We start from the raw sequence: 18,385 nt of genomic DNA on the forward strand, positions 1-18,385 counted from the left end.
AATAAATAAATAAATAAAATGCCCTGCAGGCCCCCATGAGCTCAGGACATATGGGGCTAGGCGGAACCAATCAGCAATCCCAAAACTGCAAGTACTCACGTGCTTCCTGAGCTCTCGGATGGGGCTCCACCGTGCTGATGACACTGCCATTCCAGTTGTCCCGGGTAAACAGGAAAGATTTCAGGAATGTTCTTTCCTCCTCCTCCCTTCCAAGAACCTTCAAGCTTCAAGCACTCCTCCCTCCCTCCCCAAGAGCCTCTGCCTCCTCTACCACTAGGATGGCAGATTTTACAGCCTGACCTACAATTAGATTCTGCTGGGAATCCTAGGAGAATTGATCCAGCCAATTAAGTCAGGAAATTGCTCTCTAAATTTAACATGTCCGTCAATCTTATCCAAAATGGCAGCATTGATTTGGTGGGCTGAGGCTTTGAGGTTATCTTTATTTAATACAGCAAAAACTATATTAGGCTTCTCCCACCTCACAGATTTGCCTGTTTCTCAATTTTGATTTTATTAAACTCAGCAGTATAAATATCTCACAAAATAATTCTCATCAACACTCTCCCTCTGGACTCACACCCTGGAGCTATTGCCTGGAAGAGATGTTAAAGGAGCAGGCAGAACTCTCTCCTGTTTTGTTGCCTTTGGTGTACCTTATGACCCCACTTGTGAATTTGCTTATCCCCAACATCTTTTCCAAAAAGGGTGTAGGGCAATGTATGTGTACACTGTATGTATATTTCTACTCCACAAATGGAAAGATATCATCTATTAAAGATAAGGCTACTTGGGGCATTTCCTCTGCCTTGAGAGACCATCTGCCACCCTGGTGCATTGCTCAGATTGCCTAGACCATGCAAGAGGAGCCCACACACAGATGCACAGAGACATTTGGAGACTGGATATCATCTTTAATTAATAATGCCACAGCCCAATGTCTTTTATGTTGCTGTAGCAAATTGTGATTTTGTGTGTGTGTGTGTGTGTATGTGTGTTCCTGAACAGATGAAGGGCCAGAAGAGACTCCCAAGCAGGTCTCAGCCAACAACTTTGTCGAGCAGCAACTGGAAGACAGTCTCCATAGAGGCACGGAGGCCAGACTTCTGCCTCCTATGCATTGAGCCTCTCTCCTGGGCCAACTTTCGTGCATTGAGGGCAAGGCTGAGGCCTGTACCAGCCCAGATTAAAGGACTTCTAAGCATAGGCCAGCCTCCAGTTCCCAGTACTCACTGCCTCTGACCAGAGGGATGCCCTGGGTAGAGTATAGACTTCCAGGCAGTGGTGGAGAACCTGCGCTGACCTTGGTCCCGTGTCACACTGGGGCAGCACCACAATGGCCCAGCCCTGGCAGAAAATGCAGAGCTACTGGAGCCACTTGATTGATTACTTTCAGAGATCATCAGGATGTAGCACAGGCCATTTTTGGGGCCAGCTGGAGAAGGCCAGACTCAGCTTGTGGGGGCCACAGGAAGTTGTTTCCAACCCAAACCTAAAAGCCTGCCCTCTTGCCATCTCCATTCTTCAATTCCTCAAATGCCCAGTATGTCCACAGCACAGGCATCGCAGCGTAGGGTCAGCATGACAGTGGGTTGCAAGATGACCATGAGAGACCTGGGCTGAACTGGACCTGCAGCTATATGCCAGCCTGAAGCCAGCCCTCTCCCCCATGGTCAATGCCAGCCAGAGCTCTCTGAAGCCGGATGGGACCACCCACAGGCAAGGCAGCAAGTTCTTGGCCTAGTGCAGAGCGAGAAAACCAAACTGGCTCCACTGTCCCATCTCCACCTGCTCTGTGCCTTAGGAAGGCAAGGAGCCCAAGTCCCCAGGATGGCAGTATCAGCTGTTGGGGAAGCACCGTTGTCCAGGTGAGGCCTCGGGCCGGAAGCTATGTTTGTTCAGGGGGCTTGGGTAGTAGGTAGTCGTGTACACATTGGTCTGCTGCAATGGGTAGAAGTTGGCTCTGTCATCAGGGATCAAGTTATTCTTGTTCAGGGTCTGTGGGAAGAAGAAGAAACCAGAGAAAGGGGTGAGGGAACACACAAGGGAAGGGAACAAGTCAGGGCAAGGAGTCCAGAAGCCAGTCATGAAAGCACACTCAGACTGAAGATCCAGTGCTCTGTTCACACCACCACTGCCCAGTTCCACCCAGCTGAGGGCCAGAACCCCTGCGCTCTTCACCCTGCCCTCCTACCCTGCCCTCTTCTTCTACAAGAAGGCTCCCACCTTGAACTCCATGGGTGTGTACTTTTCATTCTTCGGCGTGCCTCCACCCTTGTAGTGCAAGTGGTTGGGGGTGGCAGGATGGACCAGTGTGGACTCCTGGGACTGACGCTGGCAGTGCTGGCAAGACAGGTACACTGCCAGGGTCAGGAGCCCAGAGCCCAAGAAGCAGGAGACGCCCGTGGCCACCAGGTGGATGAGATTGAACCCTGGGGGAAGAGAGGCAGGTAGTAAGATAAGGGCCACTGTGAAGAGGACAGACTCCTGCCTGCCTCCCTGGGAGCAGAAACAGCAACAGGAGGCTCTGAGGCATCCTGGAAAGGGCTCTGAGGCCACAGCCACACGAAATGGGGAGGTTGGGGAGGCTGTCACTGGGGACCTCTTTCACAAGGCACCCTGTGGCTCAAGTCAGAGGTGGCAACCAGAGGGTCTAGAGTCAGATGACAGGATACAGACTTATCATGGCCTCCTAGCTGGGGGGCATGGAGGGAACTGCCCAGACCACCCTACACACTATCTCAAAGCAGTGGGGACCCCAACAAAGCTTGGCTGTCTGGAGCAGGATGTGGAAAGAGTCCAGACTTTGGAGTGGGGTGCTGGAGGGCTGGGAGGACCGCAGCATGAGGTGGGGCCGGTTTCTTTTACCTGCACAGTCGGTGGCCTCCTCCATGCCGGAAGCTGGCAGGATGACTGCAGGAAGACCAGTGGACAGGGTGTCAGGGACAGAGACGAGAGGAGGGTAGGCACAACCCTGGGAGGATCCCTAGGTCAACGCTCAGCCGTACGACTGGGCGTGGGGCCTTCATTCCCCTCCCTCTCTCCCCAGACCCCACCTCTGAGAAGGGCTAGCCCATACACTGGATGAGAAGGGCCCAAACCCCAAATGTATGCATAGAGGCAAATATGGGAGTTCTCTTTTGGCATCTCCTTCCCACCTCCATGTTTCATCCTGTGCCCCCCGTTCCCCACCAGGACACAAGCTTCAGAAGGAGAAGGAAGTTGGGAGTGCAGGCTGGGAAGGGTTGCTGTGCTGGTGCTGGCAGGGGGACCCACCAGGAATCTCGCTGTAGGGGCAGGGGCGGCTCTGGCTGCTGTTTCCAGCACAGGCGCTGGGCCCTGGGAGGAGCTCCTCACAGTGCCGGCTTCGACTCTGGGCTCCGTCCTCAGTGCACGTACTCCACTCAGACCAGGGCGACCAGCCTTCTGGGGGTTGTGGGTAGGATAAGGTTAACTGCCCAGGGACCCCCTGGTGGGGATCAGAGGGCTCCATGGCGTTTCCCAGCCCCGGCGGGATGTGCCTCGTACCTGGGCAGGCCTGTGTGGCACACAGTGCCTCCTCTGTGTGCAGCCCAAGACAGATGTCCTCACCTGGGGAGGGTGCGGGGCTGGTGCAGGAACGTGTGCGTTGATAGTGACCCCCACCACAGGAAGCTGAGCATGGAGACCATGAGGTCCAGCAGGACCAAGCACCCCGAACTGCAAGGGGACGGGGTGTGTCAGGCGCTGTAGAGGCAGGCAGGGCCCCAGACGGTCTTCCACCCCATACCAGGCCAGGCCACTCTGCCCTGAGCCACAGTGACCTCAACATCCACCTGATCCACCCGCCACCCAACAATCCACTGTTAGGGAGCGCCCCCACCCCATGCGGCAGGTGAGGGAAACGCGGGAAGCAGCAGAGACACCCGGAGGGAGACAGACCGACTCCACCTGCAATCAAACCTCTTACCTAACTCATTAAGAAAAGCGAAAAAAAAAAAAAAAAAAAAAAAAAAACAAAACCGGGAGGATAAGTTGAGGCCCTACTCTACCGGAGTAGCCATTGCATCTATGGCCGGGTCAGAAATTTGCTCTGGGAGTCCCTAGCACAGAGATGTCAGGGAGAAGGAGTCACCTAGGCATGGGGTCTCCGGGGTAGGCCTGGGGCGGGGTAGGGGGGCCTCCAGGATAACAGGGTTTCCCTGGGCCAAGGATTCCTTCCGTGCAGGGTTACCTGGGCAAGCCTGGGGATTGCAGTCCTGGTACTCGGCAGCATCGCCCACGCAGGGCAGGCCCCCGTTGCGGGGCTCCGGGTTAGTGCAAGTTCTCTTGCGGACGCGGAAGCCTAGCTCGCAGTCCCGGGAGCAGGACGACCACGGGCCCCAGGCGGCCCAGCCCCCGCTCACCGTGTGCGGGGAGGTGCTCCCGCTGCGCAGGAGGTCCTCCACCAGGGCTGCGGAGGGGCTAAGCCTCAGCGACTGGGCGCCTGGCCACCCCGACCCCGGCCCGGGCCTCCCGCCCCCGCCCTCACCGCGCCGGGGCTGGGAGGGAGGAAGGAGTGGGGCGCGGGGGGGCGGGGGTACCGTCGGTGTCGCAGGCTCCGGAGCCGTTCGCAGGGCAGGTCCTCGTCTCGGTCCTTCTCCTGCCGAACTGCAGGCCGTGCGGGTCTGCCAGGGGCGCGCGGCAAGTGAAGCGGAACCGCTGTTCCTGCCGCGCCCCGCCCTGCGTTACGTTCACGGGCAGCCACGGCGTCCAGGGCGTATTGCGCCGCACTTCGGGGCAGCCGTCGGGGTTGCAAGTCTTGAACTCCTGCGGGTGGCGAAGAGGCGACTTTAGAGCGCCGCGGCCTCCGGGCCCGCCCTCCCCTCGGCCCCAGTCCCCCACGCCGCGCCCCTGGCCCACGGCCCCGACCCTCACCACGCCGCAGCCCAGGCAGGAGTTGCCGTTCTCGCAGGCCCGACGCCGCGACTGCACGCCGCCTCCACAGTTGCTGCTGCACTTGCTCCAGGAGCCCCAGGAAGCCCAGAAGATGGGCACCGGGCAAGGCGTGTTCTCGTTACAGAACCTGGGGTCGGGGGAGAGGCGTCAATCCAAGGAGGGGGACCCCCTTCCCTGACAAGAGATCCCTGGGAATGCAAGACCGGAAAGGACGAGAGTCCCCGGAATCACGAGGTGAATCCAGGCCGCTTTCTGGGCGGCCGGGAAAGTCTGGGACCTCAGAGCAAGCGCGTTCTCCCTCACCGCTCCTCCCGGCTCTTGCCCACGCAGATGCGGCCCCCGTGGCGTGGAGCAGGGTTGCTGCAGCTTCGCTGGCGGACCTGGAAGCCGATGCCACAGGACGTGCTGCACAGCGCCCACGATGACCACGGGGTCCACGCCCCATTCCTGGCGGGGTGGGAGAGGACAGAGACAGATGCCCCTCTGAGCCCTAGCTTCTTAGATCTAGTCTATCTCTGGGCCAGTGTATTTTCTATTGCTGTCAGAAAGAGCTGGACAGTGACATAGAAATGTCTTCTCCTAAACAGGTCATCTCAGGCAGACTCGCTCATCCATCTGTTCATTTGTTCCTCCTTCAGACATGTATTGAGAGCCTTCTTCTATATATCAGGCTGTGCTCAGGACTAAGGACGCAGAGATAGGACATGGCCCCTACTCACAGGGGACAAAAGGGCAGACTTTAGAGAAGAAGGTCTTAGTCCCCTTTCCAATCTGCAGACTCCCTTTCAGCCTTGCTGGCTGGTCACAATCCTTGCACTGAAACCCACACTCTGTCCCCTGTACTACACTGCATATGCTTTGCTCCAGCCTCAGACACTGTGCACTCATGCCTACTCAGACTCCAATTTTCAAATCTGGGCTCTACCACTTGCTGGCTGTGAAACCCTGGGCAAGTTACCAGAACCTTCTGTGCCTCATAGTACTCTTAATTTTAAAGTAAGGATAATGATTGTATTCCTACCCCCATGAGGTTGCTGTGAGGGCTACATTAATAATGTGTATGAAATAGTTGTTTTAAGAGTGTCCAAGGCTGGGTGTGGTGGCTCATGCCTATAATCCCAGAGCTTTGGTAGGCTGAGGTGGGAGGAACACTTGAAGCCAGGAGTTCGAGACCAACCTAGACAATATAGTGAGACTCCTGTTTCTACAAAAAATTTTCAAAAATTAGCTGGGTGTGGTGTGGGCACCTGTAGTCTCAGCTAATCAGGAGGTTGAGGCAGGAAATTACAGTGAGCCATGATCACACCACTTCACTGCAGCCAGGTCAATAGAGTGAGATGCTGTCTCAAAAAAAAAAAAAAAAAAAAAGTGCCTGAAATTATGGCTTAGTTATTTTATGGAGTCCCCAGGTACTGTGAAAGCTCTGTATATACCTCATCTCATTTAACTCTCTCAACAACTCTTGGGTGGGTACTATAACCCTCACTGAGAGAAACTCAGAGTGGTTAGGTAGCTAGGCCACGGCCATACCTCCAGACGGTGGTAATCCAGGATGGGCACCAGGTTTGCTTGACTTGCCACCATCCCATGCTGTCCCTCATGTTTGGGATGAGACTTACTGAGGCTCACCTTTGTCTGGGAGTGACCTCCATGTCTGCCCAGCATTCCTCTTTCATCAAGAGCCACCAAGAGATAGAAACTTATCTCTCATTAGCGTGGCAACTCGCTCAGGGCTCAGGTTTCCTGCCTCAGATATTAGCCACCTATCCAGTCCCTAGCACAGCCCTGAAGTGGTTTCTGTCCCTTAGTGCAAACACCTGAGTGAGGGGGCCCCCTTTCCCTAGTTCTCCCCATCCTGGTCCAAGGCAGATACCATGTAAGCCCTGTCCTCACATACCTAGAGCAGTTGGCGATGTGGATGGCTGGCCCCAGGCAGTCAAGGCCCCCACAGCGGGGTCGAGGGGAGTCGCAGGATCGGGCTCGACACAAGCAAGAGCCTGAGTTGTCCCCATCTAAGTGCTCACATGGTTGCCATGGTGACCAAGGGCCAAAGCCCCCATCCCGTGTCACATTCCGCACCTGCAGACACGCATGGGGGACAGTACCCCTATTACCCAAGGCAAGGGCAGGGAAGTCACAAGATCTCAGGGGATTGGGGGAATATTGGTGGGGAGTCATAGCCTGAATTGAAGGAGGGGTCTGAGATGGGAAGACACAAAGGGATTCTCACAGGACAGGCGGTGATGTTCTGGGTCCAGAGGCTCATGTTGGAGCTGTCCTCGAGCGTGCTGCAACGTTGCTGCTTCCCGTCCCAGCCACAGTACGGGTCCCGGGCCCCCAGGCATGCCCTGCCAGACAGACGTCCTGGGACTCAAGCCCACTGGCTTCCCAGCCTCACCTGTATCTCAGGAACACACCTGAACACTCCCCTCTGGGCACCACTTTCCATCCATTTGTCTTCTATGATAATAATGAAGTTCATTGAGCCTTTACTGTGTGTAAGGCATCATTTTAGGCACTTTATAAGCATGAATTAATTTAAATCCAGCACCCCAATGAAGTAGGTACTGTTACTATCCCCATGTTATCTGGGGGAAACCCAGTGACCTGACCCAGGACTCAAACCCTCATCCTCCAGAGACTGCACATTTAAAAGAGACGGCACTGCTTTCCCCAAATATGGGTGCCCCATACTCCTCACCCACAGCCACAGGGGCAGATGTGGTTACCAGGAACCCAAAGAGTCAGTGCCTCCCTGACACATGCTATGATCATAGGGTCATAAAACATGATAGATGGAAAAAGCCTTACAGATGGTTTAATCCAGCCATTCTCAACCCTGGCTGCACATTAGAATCACCTGCGGAGCTTTCAAAACATACCAATACCCGAGCCCACCCCAATCAACACTCTCTGGGGGCGAAGTAGTGTTTAAAAGCTCCCTGGGTGATTCTAATGGGAGTCAGGCTGAGAACCACTGGGATCCCCTACACAGACTTTTCATTGTACAAAGGCAAAGGGATAAGTATTTTCCTGAGATCACACAGATCAGAGGTGGTGGAGCTGGGTCCAGACCTAAGCTTTTGACCACACTTTTCCCCTCATACTTCTGCTTCCCATGGGAGGTTGTGTCTGATTTCACACACTGAATATGAGCCCATCCCTCAAAACACAGCACAGGATCAGCAGACACCTGTATACTGTCCGTGGTCACCTGGAGCACCCACATGCTTGTGCTGCTTAGTGGCAGGAATCAGAGTCCAGTGCTTTAGCATCGTGAGAATGAGCTCAAGCTATAGGAGGTCACATCCTAGTTCTCGGTTCCTCAATCCTGAGGGCTGGTCTCTCTACAGTGGCCCCAGAATGATACTGATTCACACACTGTTGCATGCCCCAAATGCCTCCACTTCTCATAGTCCAGAGCTCCTTTCTTTCTTTTCTCCTTTTGATGTCTTCGTGTAATTTTTTAACAGAAAAATCTAACCTCCACTAGTAGGACTCCAAAGGGGAGAAAAAGTCTATGGCGATTATGGAATCAGGCTTTGCTATCCATTGCTGAGTACAAAGAGTATCCAATCCTGGTGCCAAAAGGAGGGTCCCTCCAACACTCAGCCCACTGCCAATCCTGGAGGATACCTCGATCCCTCTGGCTCCTGTCCCCAGCTTCCACCCCTTTCTGAGCCAGTCTGCTGAAGAGGGTCTGGAGAGAGCACTAAGCAGGGCCTCAGAAATTGGAGATTGGAAAACAGAAGAGGCTTTGGAGAAGGAGGTACTGGACTACAAAGAAGATGGAGCCTGGTGGGGAGTTTCACACCATTCTGTGAGTTTGCAGAGGGATCCTCCCATTGGACAAAGGGAACAAAGATTCCTAGGGCTAAAGAGATACACTAAAAACAAACAAACAAGAAAAGAGCTAAGAGTTGCCGCTTTTGGCTCCTCAGGGGTAGAATTTTTCTTATCTCTTGAAGCTTCAGGGAGAGTCACCTGTCAGGTGAATTCTTAACTTTCAGTGAGTTCAATAAATCCTGTCAGGCCCCAGAGAAAAATGAGGTTAATTATACAAAGAAGAGGGTGGGGCTTCTCCTTGTCACCAAAGGAGGGCAAAGAAGACAGTACTATCCGCTGCTCAGGGCCAACCCATGACCTCATATAAGCGAGGCAATCATGGGAGTCCGGTGAGTACACTCTGGCCCACACAGGAATCCAGAATACTCAACTGTTGCTCAGGAATCTGTTTCCACTTTATTCACTCAAGGGCAATTTCAGTAAATTATACAAGATAAATGTGGTCATATTTTCGTCTGGGATCAATGGTTTGATTTGAGGGTGTTTTATCAGCAGAGTCCATCAAACTGGACATCATCGGACGGCATGCAACACATGTACACAAGTAGTCCCAGCAACCTTGGTTTTGAGACTCTGCTTACTGGCTGACATTGGGATCAAGAGGACTGCTAGCAAATGCAACCAATGAGAACTCAGTAAAGCCCACTCCTGAATTTATTTCCTTCAGCCCTCAAAAAGGGGTATCAACCTCTAGAGGCAGGGGATGTGGAATTTAGAAGTGACACAAATAAACTGGAAAAAAGAATTAGCCATAGCTAGTGACTAACAATAATAATAAACAATATTCTATCCATCAAAAAACCAATGTCTGCCAGCAGAGAAAATGGGTAGGGGCAGAAAACCTGAATCAGCCTATATAAGACAAATGCAAAAGATTCTGGAGAAACGCAATTTGCCTCTTGCTCCTTCTTCTATCTAGAGCCTAACCAGTTTTACAGCAGGAGTTCCCAGTCTTGACCGCAAATTAGGATATCCTGGGCACCCTTTAAAAAGTGCAAGCAAACAAAACAAAAAGCCCACCCACCTGTAGTTTGGCTTTTTGGACTGGAATAGGCCCAGGCACGGGAATCTTCTAAATACCCCCCGGCCCCAGGTAACTCTGCTGAGTACCCATGGTCAAGAACTGCTGTGCCAGGGGCCACTTTTGTCAAGATTCCCTAGCCAAGGGATGAAGTGTCTTATCTTTCCAAACCATGGCAGAATAGGAAAGAAGAAAAACATGGAATAGATGCTGGCTCCAGCCTCCTTTCTCCAAGCCCTCTCACCCCTTCAGCTTCCCCTGCCCTCAATTAAGTTCCAGAGAAGAGGATACCAGATTCTCCATGGACACGCCTGCCCTGCACCTTCCCTGGCAGCCTGAGGGGACGCTTGAGACTTCCTGGGGCCAGTGCCTGAGCTCTCTTCTTGTGAATAAAAGGGATAACTGCCTCCTTGGCTCAAGTGGAACCACATTTGCTGCTTTTGGCCAAAGGCCACTTCAAAGCTTACAGAGCAGGGAACGCTCTTAGGAAAAATGAAAGCTCCAAGGGTAAGAGACTTAGAATGTGTCTCTGACTGTAGAAATGGGTGGCAGTTTAGAGTTCTTTTCATAAAGGAGCCATCAGACCAATAATATATCACCAGGCCTTTTTTTTTTTTTTTTTTTTTTTTTAACTGCAGTGTCTCAAGCAGCCATTACAAAAAGGAACAGGTTCATTCCATGGGCTCGCGGGACAGATGGATGGTGGAAGTTGCAGGCAGGCGAATTCCTGCACTGTGGTGCAATAGTCTTACAGTGGGAGCTGTCCAGGGTGGAAACGGTATCTCTGGAGCTTGTGAGCAAAAAATGGCTGAGAGTGGGCCTTCCCTGCGCTCATGGGGCAGCCAGGGGAGATCTGTGAGTGAGTTGGGGGTAGATGATCCCTCTCAAAGGCAGGGTGAAAGGCATGCTGGAAGGAGGAAAGGGGTGGTTCATGCGTAAAACACCCGCTTTGCAGAGCCAGTCAGCAGTTTATTCCCCAGGCTCCACCTCGTGGGAGCACTGGTCTCTCTCTGGCCAGGCCAGGTCTTCATGGTGCCCTATGGGGCTGAGATTCTCCTGAGTGAAAAGAGGCAGTTGGAGATAAGCTCCTGGATCCTGGGCAGAGGAGAGAGCCTGAAGAGGCCTCTGCTTACCCACCCTCATCTTCCTGCCAGTTTTGGAAGGCATGAGGGAAAAAGCATGAAATGTCTCTCCTAGGACACAGTAAAACCTTGTGACAACACATCCCACAGCAGTGCAAGTTCTAATATATTGTGGCAATTGGCTTCCAGACTCCTGGAGTGCACAGCTTGGTGACTGTGTGTACTTGCTGTAGCCATTTTACTAATCTTCCGATAATGTGACCTTGCATTTCATACTTTTTGGATTCACCTATAGTTTTTTAGCAGGGTTTTCACTATACACATCAAGGGCTCCTATCCCAAGTCAGGAAACCAAATAGAATGAAAGCACCAAACTCCAAACTGACCTCTTTCTGCCTTGCTCCAGGGCAGGAGTGCAACGGGCACACTATGCAACCTCCCCAGCCCCTGTCTGCAGAATGTGAGCACAGGCCTCCCTAGCACACCCCACTGGAGCTGAACATCCCAGCGCCTTTCCTTCCTCCCATCCACTACAGGCCCCGTTCCTTCAGATCTGGCTTAGACTCATACTAGCCCACCTGGCCTCCACTTGCTATATGACAGTGCTGTTCACCACTGTCTGGTTGATCTTTTCACACAGCCCATGACTGCACTCCACTGCTCTAGGACCACTCCAGTGCTCACAGCCATAGGATTCAAGTCAAAATCCTCCCTTGGCCTTCTCAGTTGGCCTCAATCTAGTTTCCAGTGCCATTCCCCATGTTTCTCCTGCACCAAACTCCTCTCAAGCCAAACAATCAGTCAACTGAAGGATCAGTCATGTGTGGAAGGCCACGTTGTGCCTTGGGCTGGGTGGGGCTCGCTGGTGGACTATAGAAAGTACTGGGCCACTGGGTTTGCCTTTAAGGATTTACAACCTCTCGGAGAACAAGCCATGTGTGAAAACCTGTGATTCATTGCCAAGCTGTCCTGTCTATATTCAGCAAGACTCCAGAGGGCCTAGGAGGCTGGAGGGCTTCTAAATGCATTTGGGGAGATGAAAAAGTAATAAAGATACCAGCTACCACCTGTGATTCACTGGACTGGGCACTTCACGAATACCAGTCCCAATCCTTACAACTCTGCCTGCGTTAAACATCATTTGTTCCATCAAATGTCTCCCCGTTTTCCTGATGAGAGAGCCGAAGCTCAAAAAGATTCAGTTGTTCAAGATCATATAGTGAGTAGATGATGGAGCTGAGATGGAGCCCCAGGTGTGTCTGGTTCCACCACTGGAGTCCTTCCCGCCATACCCGACCATCTCTCCCCACATGTCTGATATAGGCCAAGGTTCTCTTCCCACCCAGATATCTGGAGATCTGAGAGAAGTCAGTGTTTGGGGATTATTTCTCTTGCCTTCTCTCACACCAACAGTCTTACAAGTGCCCAGAATACGGTAGGGCTTAGTAAGTGTGTGGTGTCTTGTGGATGGAGCCCTGTGTTGGGGTTGAAAGGAGCTGGAGTGTCTGCCCTGAGACCCCCCCTCCTTGGCTGCCTCACCAAAACCATCCAACTCCTCCTGGCCCCACGGGCCTCTGCCCAGCTCCTGGCACACCCCACTGGAGCTGAAGAACAGCCCTGTATCATGGATACCATTTGTCTTCCGAATCTTGAGGACAGATGGCATAGCCAGGACTCTCAGTTGCAAAGGCCACAGAAGCTTGCATGGCTGTGGCGATGCCAGCTTCTGAGTATCATGAAAATGAGGCGATGCAGCCTGGGAGAGCCTCGGGCGGTAGGAGTCTGGGCTACATTTCCATTTGGCTTTGGAATAGGCTTTGATTTCCCCCTTAAACATTGATGCCACAGTTGTCAAATCTGTAAGTCCACTTGAAGCGATGGTGTGAAGAACCAAGTTCAGAAGCAGTGTGAAGCCAGGGCAACTCCGCCACGTGGCGCCTCACCCCTGCCCTACCTACAGCAGCCCTTTTTACCTCTTCTAAGGAAGGAAGGAAGAGGAGCAAAAACGTGGGGCTGACTTAAAGCACCGTCTCCATCTGCCCCATATCCGGGCAATAAGTGCTGCGGCTTCAAAGATAAAGACCTCTCTGTACTGAAGGGACTGAGAATAAATCAAGTGGGCTAGAGATGGTTGACTGACCCTAGCTATGTGTTTGACAACAGAGATAAAAACAGCCACCCACCAAAATTCCCTAAGCACACACTTCCTCCAGGTCAGTACCTGGAGGAGATTATCTCAATTAACCCTCACAAAAACCCTGCAAGATGTTTTACGAGGAGAGAACCAAGGTTCAGAGAGGTGGAGTGACTCGTCCTAAGGCACACTAGTGGAGACTGCAGGGACCGACCCCAGGTCTCCCGGGTCCAAAGCCCCACCTCTTAAGCACCGCCTCCGCAGTGGGGGCCTCGGGAGTCGCCGCCGTCCCGGCTTACCCCTGGCTGCGGTAGGCGGCGCACCTCTCCAGTGGGACCCGCAGGACGCCGTCGCTCAGGCCCACGAAGAGCGCGCGGGCGCTGTGCAGGATGCGCAGGCTGCGCAGGGGCTCGCGGCGCCCAGGGGGCAGCACGTGCAGCTCCTCCAGGTAGCAACCGCGGACGCTGCGGCTCGCCGTGGACAGCGCCTTCAGGATGGTGCCCGACTCTGGGAGAGAGGGAGAGCCAGACCAAGGTGGCCTTGAAGGACCTGGAAGCTTGCAGCCCTGCCCCAACCCTCAACCCACCCCTGACCTGCAGTCCAGGTTGGGCCGGGCCGGCTCACCGGTGCCAATGTAGAGTACATGGTAGAGCGTGTCTTTAGCCTGCACCAGGTCCACCACGAGGTGTGAGAAGCGCACGCTGTCCTGGGTGACACAGGGCTCGGGTGTCACCGGCTGCACGGCCTCGCTCATCAGGAAGAGGCGTTGCGCGTCCTGCAGGCTGCGCTCCGTCAAGTTCTCATTGGGACCGGTCTCAGGCAGGGTGCCACACTGCCGCGGGGAGCCAGGTCACACGCGCCCGGCCACCGGGGCTGCCGCCATCCCCCGCCGGCTCCCTCCTCCTGGCAACCCAGGTGGCCGCAGCAGCGGACGCTGATTCTCCAGCATCCCCCACCCCCAGCATCCCTGCTGGGCGTCCTGCACCCTTTCCAGGGTGGGATGCCTCTTCTTTGGGAACTAAGAACAGGAGGCTGGGGAGAAGGGGAAGGAGGATCCTGCCAGGTTTGGGGAAGAGGAAGGAGAAGACCAAAGAGGACTGGACTATCTAAAAACGGATAATTTGAGTGTGGACGAGTGTCTGGTGATTTTTATGCTGTTGCTGCAGGTGCCCCCTCCTACCTTGGGCCAAGCCCTGCTGTCCCTCTGCTGTGTCCTTGCCAGCTCAAAGTCCTTATGATTTCTAAACCAAAGCTGGAAGCCAACCACTTTTTACCGAGCATCTCCTACATTCCAGGCATATGAACCTTCGGACATTATCTGTGAGGTGTTATCTCTTACGGTATTATCCCTAGTTCCAGATAAGGAAAAAGAGACTGAAGGAGGTTGGATGACTTTTTTTGTCCAAGGTCACAAAGAGGTAGGCTAGATCGGGGTCAGGATGGTAGGACTGCAAATCTTGAGGTCTTTCCCTGCTCCATCCCACGCCCTGGGTGGGAAGCTGGGCGAACATGAAAGTCAACCATCAGCAGCCTCCTCTGCCCCCTCGTTCTTTCCCCTTCTCCATTACAGGATGGGACATGCTAACACTACCCACGGCTGGGCCCTAACCACTCCCTGACCACTTCTAGCACTGACCACTTCCAGGAATTTGTAGTGCTTTCCTGGTCCTCTACACTGTGGAGAGCTGAGGTCCCACTTCCCTGCCTCCCTGGAGGTATGGGCTCACATTTAGAGATGGCTCCGACCATGCTTCCTCGCACTGCCCCTTACCCACTCTCCCTTTCTCCCTCACAGTGGTACAGGCTAATACCCTCAGGGAACCATTGTGGATCCCAGAGATGGGCATGGACTGGCAGGAACAGAGCTGATGTCTGTCTTTGCTAAGCAGTTGGGAATCAGCTTGTGGCTGGTAATCTGGGGGAAAGGCAGTGTGTGAAGACAGGGAAACAGGAGGAGATTCTGTACCTGGAAATTGGGGATGGGGTTGGCGATGGGGAGCCAGGCAGCCCTGGGGTTCTCCTGGTAGCGAAATGGGCCATTGAAAGCCTGGGAGATAGCACTGAGGTTGAAGGCGCAGACAGCAGAAGCCGCAATGCTGTTTCTGAAAGGCAAGAAGTAGTGGGGACAAGGCCCTCCCTGTAAGACCTGGCACCCTCCTCATATACCCCACAGCCAGCTGTCATGTCCAATTCCCAACGCTCTGTAAGTATCTATGATGAGTCTGGTGTACCACCGGGGGATCTCAAAGGGAGGTGATGTGGTCCTCACACTCTGTAAACCCCCTGGGAACGACCCACTGACAAGAAGCACTGGTGAATCCTTCTGTGCTACTGCCTCCCTCCCTCCCTTATCCAGCAGGAGGCTGAAATACAGTGACTTTCAAACATTGTAGTCCATGGCCCATGGTAAGAGATATTTTACGCTACAACTCAGTATAATATGCACGCATCCATAAAGAAATGTATGAACTTACCCTTACTAAATATGTTAAGACTCTGATATTTTATTCCATTCTATTCTGATTTGGTTATTTACAAAAGCTGGTTACCAAACCACTGATTTATGCCATAGCCTGCCACATCCTGAGTCCAGATGACCCAGGAGACCCTTTCAGTCACAGAAGCATGTTTCCATGAATCTTCCGTGAACAGCTCACAGAGAGGAAACCACCATACCAAATGCCTCCAGTTCTGTTCTTCACATTTAGTTCTTCTCCCAAATGTGTCCATTTCTCTCCACCTCTGCCTGGTTTCAGCTCCCCCTCTAGGCCCCTGAATGCTGCACTGTCTTCCTGGTGGTCTGCCCGCAGCCTGTCTAGTCTCCTAATCCATTCTCCACACGGCAGCCAGAGTGGTGAGCGTTTCAAAACGCACCTCCGAGCTGGTTGCTGGCCTGCTTCAAACCTGTCACTAATTTCTCCTTGCTCTTAGAATAAAGATTAAAGCAGTCTGCAATGTCCTTTGGGACATACCCTCCCTGCCCTACCCCTTCACCCTCCTCTCCTGTCTTTCTTCTCCTCACCCTTAAATGTCTTGCCACACTGATCACTGCTCAGCTCCTGAAATATTTCTTCCCACCTCAAACCTCTGCACATGTTACCTCAGGCTGGAATGCTCCTCTCCCTTAGTTTATTCCTATTCATCTTATAGATGTCACTTCCTACAGGAAACCTTCCCTGATCATCACTCCTCTATACTTTTAGAGGCTTTTCCACACACTGCCCTTTTCCTTTGTAGCATTTATCACGATTAAAATTTGTTGTTAATATCCATCACCCTGTTTAAGCTTTTAAAGGCAGAACCATGTCTGCTTTTGCTCCCTGACGCCTCACCCCTACCAGGACAAGCACCTGCATGGAGAAGGCATGCAATAAATACACTATTTAGAATTCACACTGATGGCGTCAGTTTCGATGCCTCTCCACTTACTTCTGACTCTCCTCTCTGTCCACCCCCTCACACTGTCCTTCCTATAGCTAGCCTGGCCCTCATCCAGTGCCTGCTATCTGGGGCCCAAAGTAAGCAAACACCACTCCATGGCTCATAGGTTTCTGGTATTCCTACAAGAACATTGTGCAGCCAGTGACTTCCTTGGTCTCGGTGCCCATCCATCATTGTCTATATCAGAGTGTCCAATCTTTTGGCTTTCCTGGACCACAATGGTAGAAGAATAGTCTTGGACCACACATAAAATATACTAAACACTAAGCATAGCTGATGAGCCAAAAAAAAAAAAAAAAAAAAAAATTGCCGGCTGGGCGTGGTGGCTTATGCCTGTAATCCCAGCACTCTGGGAGGCCAAGGTGGGCGAATCACAAGGTCAGGAGATTGAGACCATCCTGGCTAACACAGTGAAACCCCATCTCTACTAAAAGTGCAAAAAATTAGCCAGGTGTGGTGCCACACACCTGTAGTCCCAGCTACTCGGGAGGCTGAGAGGCAGGAGAATTGCTTGAACCCAGGAGGCAGAGGTTGCAGTGAGCCGAGATCGAACCACTGCACTCCAGCCTGGGTGACAGAGTGAGACTCCATCTCAGAAAAAAAAAAGAAAAAGAAAAAGAAAAGAAAAAAAATGCCAAAAAAAAAAAAAAAGTCTCGTAATGTTTTCAGAAAGTTTACAAATTTGTGTTGGGCCTCATTCAAAGCTGTCCAGGGCCACATGCAGCCCAAAGGCCGTGGGCTGGACAAGCTTGGTCTATAGGAGAGTCGCCTGATTGGGTTAGCCTCTTACACAGAAGGAGGTGTCATGATCTGTGAGGGTTACTCGTCCTCACACCTAGAAAACAAAAGGAGCTGTCATTCCCAGCCTAGTTTTCCAGCACAGTCTAGATGGGAGGTGATGGCAGGGTTACCAGAAGACTGCTGGTTAGATTGAACAGAATCTCATAGTCCTGAGGTTGGAAGGGACTTTAGGGAATCCCTGTTGAGCCTCCCTGAGGCTATTGCTGCTTGCTCTCCTCCCCCACATGGCTACATCCCCTCATCCAAGGCAGGCTTTTCCACCTTCATCACCAGCATGTTCCTCCTTCATGCAGCCTAAGCCAGATCCATTTGCTTTATTCATCTCTGGCTTAGGCTTGCCCTTCCCAGCAACCCAGAACACGTGCTTACCGCTCCAGAAGCAGTAAGTCACAAAATCCCCAGATGACCCCCGGTAGGAGTCATGGAAGTCCCCATTTTACAGATGAAGCCCACCAGGCCATGAGGCCAGGCCAGCTCCTGACATCACAGGAAAGGGGCTGGCAGAGGACAGGACTCACACATTGGTTGTGAAAACTCCGTAAATGAGGTCCTGCTCCGGCAAGTGGAAGGCACTCTGCAGCTCGTTGTAGTAGAAGGGGACCTCGCCCGGGCGGGAGCAGTTGAGCCGGGCCTTCATGAATGTGGTCCACGTGTCCTCCAGCAGGAATCGGCCCCCCACGTCATTCTTGCACACGCGGGCCACGCGAGAGTACACGGTGCGTCCACAGTCATGCTCCACTGCGTTCTCCCGCAGGAAGAAGTATGCAAACAGCCCAATATCATAGGCTGCCACGAAGTTTGGCTCTGGGTGGGCAGAAGAGGAACAAGGGGCAGGCAGGCCAGCGGGGAAGAAGAGGGCAGAGTCAGGAGGACTCAACCACTTCAGTTTTCCCAGATGGGCACCTGACACCCCTCTCCCTGCAGGCTTGGTGGCCTGGGGACCCTAACTAACTCTCTTCCCACTTTCAATACCAAGTGCAGCTATAATATTAAACATGTGTCACCGCACACCTCTCACTGGGTGCCAGACACTATCCCAAGTACTTTATGCGGATTAATCCAGTTGATCAACAGATGAGGTAAATCCTATGATTATCCCCATATTATAGATACAACGTTGCGGCACAGAGAGCTTAAGTACTT

At 52.9% G+C, this 18,385-nt stretch overlaps 1 protein-coding gene across 4 annotated transcripts in view; it reads right to left on the reverse strand.

Annotated features, from left to right (window-relative positions):
• Positions 1–899: 899 nt before the first annotated feature.
• Positions 900–18,385, reverse strand: part of SEMA5B (semaphorin 5B) — a 119,966-nt gene continuing 102,480 nt past the window's right edge. For 2 of the 4 annotated variants that reach the window (XM_038003408.2, XM_038003410.2), the window contains exons 8-21: positions 17,761–18,046; positions 14,967–15,102; positions 13,625–13,832; positions 13,300–13,507; positions 7,148–7,265; positions 6,815–6,996; positions 5,221–5,364; positions 4,563–5,044; positions 4,214–4,432; positions 3,529–3,699; positions 3,277–3,426; positions 2,869–2,913; positions 2,227–2,432; positions 900–1,998 (exon numbers count right to left, since the gene is read on the reverse strand). In XM_038003408.2, the coding sequence (XP_037859336.1) occupies positions 1,840–1,998; positions 2,227–2,432; positions 2,869–2,913; positions 3,277–3,426; positions 3,529–3,699; positions 4,214–4,432; positions 4,563–5,044; positions 5,221–5,364; positions 6,815–6,996; positions 7,148–7,265; positions 13,300–13,507; positions 13,625–13,832; positions 14,967–15,102; positions 17,761–18,046 (2,714 nt within the window). In that variant the 3' untranslated portion in view covers positions 900–1,839. The remainder of the gene's footprint in view (positions 1,999–2,226; positions 2,433–2,868; positions 2,914–3,276; positions 3,427–3,528; positions 3,700–4,213; positions 4,433–4,562; positions 5,045–5,220; positions 5,365–6,814; positions 6,997–7,147; positions 7,266–13,299; positions 13,508–13,624; positions 13,833–14,966; positions 15,103–17,760; positions 18,047–18,385) is intronic. The other 2 variants (XM_038003411.2, XM_038003412.2) reach the window with 2 other exon arrangements.

This window comes from Chlorocebus sabaeus, chromosome 22 (genome assembly GCF_047675955.1).
Source record: "Chlorocebus sabaeus isolate Y175 chromosome 22, mChlSab1.0.hap1, whole genome shotgun sequence".
NCBI classification, from domain to species: Eukaryota; Metazoa; Chordata; class Mammalia; order Primates; family Cercopithecidae; genus Chlorocebus; species Chlorocebus sabaeus.